This window comes from Lactuca sativa, chromosome 2 (genome assembly GCF_002870075.4).
Source record: "Lactuca sativa cultivar Salinas chromosome 2, Lsat_Salinas_v11, whole genome shotgun sequence".
NCBI lineage: Eukaryota > Viridiplantae > Streptophyta > Magnoliopsida > Asterales > Asteraceae > Lactuca > Lactuca sativa.
In genome coordinates this window covers 168,142,363-168,151,313 of record NC_056624.2, presented here as the reverse complement: position 1 = coordinate 168,151,313, position 8,951 = coordinate 168,142,363, and the positions used below count along the sequence as shown (strand labels likewise).

At 33.0% G+C, this 8,951-nt stretch overlaps 2 protein-coding genes across 2 annotated transcripts; one reads left to right on the top strand and one right to left on the bottom strand.

Moving 5' to 3' along the window:
• The first annotated feature begins 2,600 nt into the window (after positions 1-2,600).
• On the top strand, positions 2,601-6,240 carry LOC111902956 (transcription factor BEE 2). Its single transcript, XM_023898753.3, has 4 exons — positions 2,601-3,205; positions 3,772-3,912; positions 3,997-4,131; positions 4,201-6,240. Exons 1-4 carry the CDS (start codon positions 2,966-2,968, stop codon positions 4,267-4,269), a joined length of 585 nt encoding a protein of 194 aa, XP_023754521.1. The 5' UTR covers positions 2,601-2,965; the 3' UTR covers positions 4,270-6,240.
• LOC111902955 (tubby-like F-box protein 2) lies at positions 4,484-6,731 on the bottom strand. Its single transcript, XM_042899260.2, has 6 exons — positions 6,402-6,731; positions 6,148-6,275; positions 5,685-6,054; positions 5,497-5,584; positions 5,279-5,408; positions 4,484-5,207 (listed from the first exon to the last, which is right to left on the bottom strand). The coding sequence occupies exons 3-6, from the start codon at positions 6,033-6,035 to the stop codon at positions 4,577-4,579; spliced, it is 1,200 nt and encodes a 399-aa protein (XP_042755194.1). The 5' UTR covers positions 6,036-6,054; positions 6,148-6,275; positions 6,402-6,731; the 3' UTR covers positions 4,484-4,576.
• Between the last annotated feature and the right edge of the window lie 2,220 nt (positions 6,732-8,951).

Here is an 8,951-nt window from a genome sequence, read left to right as displayed (position 1 = left end):
TGTCATCGTGCCCGGATTATGTTTGACCAAATTGTGGAAATAAGCTGGAAGTTTGGTAAAAAAAATCCTCTTTTGTACCCCTTAACAACAATAGTGCATATTGCTTCGCAATGCCAAGCCTAATGGTATGAGATATTGATTTTCTATTTAGCATTCATATCATTAATAATATCATGTCCCCGATATACTCTACTATAATCTTCATCCAAAACAACAACAAGATATTCACCCAAAACATGTTTGTTTGTTTGTCGATGATTAGTTTGCAACATTGTTGAAGAATATATGTGTACGTTAACAAAATTATTTACTTGGAAAAGTCCGCAAAAAATTTTAATTCCTTTTGCTCTTAGTAGCCAAGAACAATTTTTCACAACAAACACAACCTCATACATTGATTTGGTCGATCTACTTGTCCTCGTCTGAAAACCATTTTGAAGACATTTTTTCCCAATCGCCCATTTTAGAAGGCCTTTGTTCTTAAATATACAGAGACATTCAATCTTTTGATGATTGATGTCTACCATCTGTGATGGGATATATTCATTAAGATCAACTGGACATGCTGGTAGAGGGGGCATACCGTGAAAAAGGTTATCGAGAAACTTAGCTTTACGTTCATCACCCAACTCATCTCTATCAGAATTGCTTTCTAAGTCGGTTATATTTAAAGTTACATCAGCAACATCAACAAAATCCTCGTAACCAGGTACATTTTCATCTTTCTAAATCATAACTTTTTTCTTTTCACTATTATCTACTACACCCCTATTCATAACTTTAAGTTCTTGTTGGGGAGCATCAACATAACGACTAGCCACGTCATTAAGATATGTATCAACATCATCATCACCAACGTACTTGTAATATTCAGGATCCATATAGTGAATAGATGAATACCTCACATTAACATTTCCAGCAACACTATGAAACTAAGGTATACTAGGAGTCATAAAAGTACTTATTGGATTGTTGTTCCTTTTATCGTTGCATAAGTTAGCAACTGACTCATTTCCACTCTCTCCACCCTTCGTAACCACATCACCTTCATCAGCCACCACAAAGACTTTCACAACCCTTCCTCCAATCGATTTGATTATGTTGATCAACATTCTAACATCCATGTCTTCAACTATGACTATATAATAATTTAATTAAGGATGATGGAAACAAAGACTAATTCTATATTTGTCTAACAAACCGGCTTTCATTCTCACCAAAGATACAAAATCACTATAACTAATATACTCAGGAAATATCAAAGCGAATTCAGAGATACCTTCCAGTAGACATACGTATTCAAGATTTGTTTCTATAACTTTCCACCTCTCATCGGCAACAATGCAAACCAAATATTCATTCATTTTATTAGAGAAGTTTTAAAGAAAATTTCCAAAGAAATAACAACTAAAATGTTATTTTTTTTTTAAAACTATATATATATATATATATATATATATATATATATATATATATATATATATATATATATATATATATATATATAAGGTTGTTTCATAGTTAAACTCTATCAATTTCGTAGTCAAAATATAAAAATAAAATAAAATAAAATAAAAAATACAAAATCACAGGTGGGATGAGAGGAAATCGCAGATGCGATTTTAATTAGAGATGAAGATATTTATACGGAAAAAATCAAGGAAAGAAAAAAAGAAAAAAAAGAACCACCTGTAAACATACAAGTCGCTAAAGCATGATTGTGCTTTAGCGACTTGTACGTTCGCAGATGGAATGCTATAATCGCAGATGAGCTTAATGCATCTGCGATTTTCATGGCTATATTTATAATTTTTTTTTTCTTTTTTTTTTCTTTTTTTTTTTTTTTTTTGCTGTATTCCAAAAAATAATCTTTCAATCCTTCTTGTGCTCTTCTTTATCTTTTTTGGAATCTTTCAAGCTCATTGTTTATATAAACTGTTTCCATCGTTAACATTAATAGTTTAATACTCGAAATGTAAATCCCAAATTCACAACCTTATTTGGAAATGTTTCATGTAGATTAATTCATTGGCTTATATCGGCGAGGATTGTGGTACGTAGTTTGTTTTCTAAAAAAAATCATTCTTAATAAATGAAGGTTTTTTTGTCACATGTTCTCTTCTCTTTTATTTGGATACATATCATTTTTTTAGATTTTTTGAATTTTCTATTTTCCACTTGTCATTTTATTATAATTTTCATTTTATTAAATTAAAATTTCACATTTAATATGTAAGGTAATATATATGTAAGGTATTTATTAGAAATAATTTATATATATAATGTATTCAATGTATTAAAGTCTTATTAATTTAATAATTTAAATTTTTTCTTATTTTTCTTATAAATTCAAACTTCTTAAATTGTTAAAATTTCATATTTAATTTTTTTAAATAAAGCCATATAATACATGGATCTCACACCTAATATATATAAGATCGTAACGTATGTAAGACAATAATATTTTACTGAATAGCTCCATTTGTTATGGGTTATTTTACTACTTGATAATTATTAAATAATAATTATTTCAAATCATATTCATATATAATGATATAATCAATCATTCTTAAAACACCTGTCCAAAAACATTTATAACCAAGAGTGTCAAATCAACTCAACGACTAAAAAACATTTACGTTTACGTACAGGGCTTGTGTGAAGAAAAAAAAATCAACACGAAACAATATCAATAACTTGAACAAGTTGCTGGATTTCCCCTGAGATTTGCGCCATCGATGGTGATCAGATTTTGAAAGCGAAATTGATTGAACACCGCCTGCGCCTGCCGGTGTCAATTTTGGTGGTCCCATTCCATTCGTCTCTGTTCGACTCAACCTCTCCATCGCTATAAATCATAAATCTCTCCGGAATCAGATCACATCAACGCACAAGTTTAGGGTTCAGCCGGTTGATATAAAGTTTCAGGAAACTACAGTGGCGGAAATCGACGGAGATTCTCATAATGTCGGAAATCTTACAGATCTTCCAACACTCTCCACCACCACACGTTGAATTCCATGGCCATGAGTTTAACTGCTCGATGGATTCCGGTCTTCCCTCGCCTGTCATCACCGATCATTTTCAGTGTTCAGAGTTCGCCGGAAGTCCTTTCACCAACTTCTTGAGTTCGTCGGTTGATGAATTATCGAAGGTGACCACCATCATTGGGCATAATCAGAACTTGAACAAGAGAAAACTTGAGGTTTGTCGACTAAAATAGTAAAATGAAAATTCATTCAACTTTTATGGATATCTTTTTAATATTTAAATAATAACATCCACACATTAATTAAAAATTGTTATTAGTAAGTTAGTATATTAAGTTATTCTGTTTTATTCTATTATTCAGACGCGGGCTTTATAAATATAGATTCAATTACTTAATTTGTTACGACTTCATTTTCTATTTAGCTTTATAATTTAACCTTTATGGTTTACATAAAAAAGAAAATTAAATTATTTTTTCTAAATTAAAAATGTGATTAATTTATTTAATTTTTATTTGAATAAAACATTAAGAGGTTAGAACCCATCAATACCCTTTAAATTGTTCAATCAAATGAGAACCTCCCATTCCATTTTATCCGTTCACAAAGCATGAAGCCAATAACTCTCATCAAATGTTTTTGTGGATGCCCTTCGGCTACAATAAATACACCATTGAGAAAAAAAAATTAGCGTCTAAATTTTGATTATTTGTAATCGTAATTCGTAAGGATACAACTCTCATCATCCAATTACATGCAACATGTTTTCTTTATATTTTAGTTTGATGATGATGTAGAAGTGGACTCTCAAAAGCAAAGAAAACCCAACACCAAGACTGGAAAATCAAAGCCAAAGACTGATTACATTCACGTGAGGGCTCGTCGTGGAGAAGCTACAGATAACCATAGCTTAGCAGAAAGAGTAAGTTACCAAATTCATTAGTTAAACCCAACTTAGAAAAAGCCCTAATTCATATCATTTTATTTTGTGATATAATATTAATAGGCAAGAAGGGAGAAAATAAAAAAGAGAATGCAATTTTTGCAAGATATGGTTCCAGGGTGCAACAAACTCACCAACAAGGCAGCAATTCTTGATGAAATTATTAGTTATGTTCAATGCCTTCAAATGGAAGTTGAGGTAACCCTTCTTTTTTTTTTCAATCTATGAAATTAATCCTACTAACAATTTACATGTTCCCCTTTTCAGTTGTTAACCATGCAACTTGCTGTTTCAACCACTACTCCTACACTTCAAGATGACAACTCATTGATATGACTCAATCAGCAACTATTAAACATCCACTTAATCAGAATTAAGCATTTTATATAGTGTCTTAATAGCTATATCATATTGCGTAAACAGAGGAATTTTGGTAGAAGGATCAGAGACCCTGTTTTTTTGTCCACGTTCCAACTTAAGGAGGCTTACTTATTACTTATTTCTTAACCTTGTTTCTCATTGTTTAGTTTACCCAAACATTATTCAATGATTTGTTTCAATAAAACATATATATATATTAAATGAGATTAAATAACACCAATCCATATATGTATGTCATGACTACAGTGTCATTCTCATAATCTCATTCACAAGCTGGTTTTGTGTCAAAGCTACTAAGACAAATCGCAAAGGCTTGAAAAGCAGACAACGGGTACCCATAATCCATAGTGAAAATATCTTGTCCAATTTTCCCAAATTGTAAAATCACTCGATCTTTTTCTTCATTTGACACATTGTAACAATCTTCAACAGAAGCTCCAATCTGAAAGTTTTTAACAGAAGCAACTGTAACTCGCCCTTTGAAATTCAAACACCAACATTGTAACTGTTCATGCCATCTTGGGGATTTGTTTTTGAGGACTAAAGAGTCTTTTATAGTGGAATTGGAATGAGATGGTTTTTCACTTTGTTTTATTGAATGTGAGGAGGAGAGAGAATGTGGGAAGGATTTAGGAGTGGGGGCAGTGCCCCCTTGTTGAATTGAGGAAATGGGAATGTAATGCATTGAACAGTTCATTCTTCTGGGGCCTCTTGTACGGAGTACATTGAGTTCATATGTGATAGTGGCAATATTGTAATTATATGCTGTTAAACGGGGAGATATTTGATTTGTGTTGATCCTTCGAGTTGAACGGGTGTGATTTGGTTCAAATGATTCATCATTTGGAGGTTGACTATCGTACATTATGAATTTTGTTCCAAGAAAATTGGACCTATTGTCAAAAGATTTCTTTAATAAGATTTAAATGGTGTAAAAAAGGGATTTGAAATTTCCAAAACTTGCCTTAATTTGCCAACATAAGCAGAGCTAGCTCGAGAAAAATCATCTGCAACCAAAGAAATCAAGAATTCTGTACTTGTTGCCCTTCGGATTTTCTTGGATGCTAACAATAACTTATCACTCTCATCTTCAGCTGTCATTAAAGTAAACTTAACGAACGTAACATATGAATTCACATCTTAAAGTTGAATTCTTTCATAAAATTAAGCATCATTACTTACATGGAGTGAGTCCATAGTACAAACGAAAAGTAGAAGTTGCTCGATCTCTTTTTATGTAGCACTGAATTGGAGAATCACGAGGACCCGGCTGTTTTAAGTTGCAGAAACATAGGTGCAATCAACAATCAAGAATGAAGAATGAAGAATGAAGAATGAAGAGTGAAGATAACAAATTACGAAAATCTAACCTGTTTTAAGGAGATGGGGAATGTTAACCTTCCACATTCTTCAGGAGTTTTAACAATCTCTTTAGTGATGTCTCTCCAAGGCTTACAGACTGATGCACAATAAACAACAACAGTTCTTGCAGGCCAAGATGTTTCACTCTCTTCAACTCTACGAATTATGTCTAAAAGCAATTCAGGAGGCAAGTGTGCCCATTGGCCTTCGGTTGTTGATTCTAATGGAGGTACATCAGGGGCAATATGTGATGATCGAGTACAATTTCTCCAGTGTTTTCCTTCAACTCCTCTTCTTGACATGCTTCCGATCACGTCTCTCATCTCCTTCAGCTCGCGAACAATGTTTTTGAATGACATTTTTTAGTAGTAGCTTAACCTGAGGCAGAAACCCTAGAAACGTTTGGTAGAGTTGTAGAGTTTAATTATCAATTTTGATGTAGTACAGATAGATCTGAGGCGATGACTTTACAAAACTGCATTGCTGACTTTGAATCATGTAAGGTGTGAACTCTGAGAACTTGTCGTATTTTACACCTTGTTTTTTAATTATCCTTTGACCAAACTTCCACCAAAAATTAATTGCTCTGAATCAGTCTCCTGTTGTGAAATGCGAAGAAAAGTAACGATAACAAATTAACACGTTATCATGAACTCAGCTTAATGCAATAAAAATCAAAGTAATCTGATAGGGTCAATTGAAGTGGAATGACGAAAAATGCATACCTCTTAAGCGATCGGATCAGATTGGGAATATCGGAAAATATAGTTTAGTTCGGACGATAGAAAGGAGTTTCAGATCGGAGAAATGGCGGAAAATGAAGAACGCCATGGATTACTTTTGGGTTGTTAGGATTACAGCAAATGAGCAGATCCCCTTGTCGGCACAGTTTGCTTCGATCAAGGCATCTCCACCGTATTCACCGCCGCAGTCTCCGGCACCGCCTGACGAGCTCTCTCGGATGAAGAGAAACAACTCCTCCAATCAAGCGCCGAAGGATTCCCACGCCTTTAATTAGTATTATCTGCACAGTATACTGAGAGGATCTTCCAGATTGATTATTCTCCCAAAATCTATACCCCACTACTTCGTTAATTGATTACGTACACAGTAATCCGTATCAGTTTTTTTTTTTTTATTTTTTTTATTTTTTTTATTTTTTATTATTATTATTTATTATTATTTTTAAATTATCTCTAACTATCGGTTTGAAACTTGTCTCTTGAGAATTGCTACAAGTGGAATATATTATGTTTTCATAATTATGTAGTAAATAACATTATCTTCCGTATGAATTCTCAAGTATCAACTTTAGTTCATAAATTTTATTTCTTACATATTTCGTCATTATTTTATACTTTTATTACACTTCTAGTCCCATGTTCTAGCATTCGTTAGCCTTCACCCATTAAGGCCGCCTCATGTAACTTGAACATAAGGGTATTTCAGTCTTTTCCCACTCCTGTTCGAATCCGATTTATAAAGAAGGAAGCAACTGTGGGTTTCTCTTCCTCTTCCACCTTCATCCAAACGTATATTCTATTTTGTTGCAAATTGTATTATACACATGTGGTGGATCTTTTGTGATACGAACTTCTGGACATCAAACAATCCTAGTAGTATATTCTATTCATGTTATCAAGTGGTAATGGTAAAGCTTTGTGCTTCCCTCCATAAAGGTTTTTTGAGATAATTTTAGACTCTACATATATTTATACTAAATAATTGTTTTCTTCGTTGCTAGGTATCAAGTACGATTTTTCTGTTGGGTTGATCTAGTGATGTGTTCATGGAAAATGTATGTAATTCCAAGACTAATTTATTTTATAAATGCCCTAGAGGCTAGATGCTAAAAACAAATGTCTTGTTGCACAAAATCGAAGACCGAAGCATTTCATAAGGACTGTTTGGGTGCTTGCTATTATGTTTGGGATGGAATAAATGTGACTTAGTAGATATGGTTTTTTTCCCCTTTAGTGGGGGTAAATGATTATTTTACTTATGGTTAACAATTTTTTTTTTCTAATAAAATTCGAATTATGGACCAGCCGTACAAGCATATAGAAACCTTAACAAAAGTTGGTGTGTGATTTTTAAAAAGTTGGACTAAAACTATGAACTTATGCCAACCAGATAGATCATTTCTATAATTTACTCATAAATTTACGTGTCTAATTAACAATTAACAAGTATTATGAAATCACATGCAAAAGGAATATATTTCTAATCAACTTTTGTTTTAGGGCAAGATAATAAAAAGCCAAGGTCTAATATATATAATGTCGCATAAAATATGCATTATTATGATGTTATAATTAAATTTTTGATATTTTCCAAGTCATGCTTATGTTTTAGAAGTGCACCAATTTGATATTTATATACGTGTTGTGTTGGTTTTAATTAAAATTTTTAGGTATTTGTTTTGAAATCGAGACATTACAAGTTAGTATTAGAGGTATCATTTAAGTGAAATATGTGTCTATATGTAAATATATATACTTAAAATAGGGGTAGGGGAGTTAAGGAGACATATATTCTTGAGTGATCATTGACTATACATTTTGAGTTAGGGTTCGTTTGATACCCATCTGACTGGGTTTGAGTCAGCAAATTGGGCTGACTCGGTCAAACCTTAGATGTTTGATGGTGTGTTTTCTCGGAAAGATATCTGGCCCAATAGTCTTACCCAGTCAGCTTTGTAACATATGCTGACCGGGAATAAAGACACTCCTGCCCTTGAATTCTTTCTTCCATGGTTCCATTCTCGTGACCTAAAAAAAAGCGTCGACAGGCTCCAGCTCGTTTCCATCTCGCAGCGATGCTGCTCCTCCAGCTTGCTTCCATCTTGCAAGTCGTTGCCATCACCTCGGTCGATGCCATCTCACCACCGTGTAGCCACCATCTCGCCGGCTAACAACAGCTCGCCATCTCCAATTAGTTTTTCGATTTCTTGTCATTCAACCGCTACAATTCATCAAAAACAGGTAAGAATGTTATCCTTTTATGTATAATCTATAAATTCAGAATCCGATTTGGAGTTTGGGAACGCTGATTTTGGGTTTGGGATCAATCGACCGGTGAAATTGAATAAAAAATCTTATCTTTTATGCAATTGATTGTGTATATCCCTTCATATAAAGCATCGATTCGGTAGATATGTTCCATATACACCATTATTTTTAATCAATTTCATTGATTTAAGTGGGTGTAGATTTTTTTACAAATTAATTGATTTCATAGTATATTTCATAGTGTATAGACGATTCCATATCTAT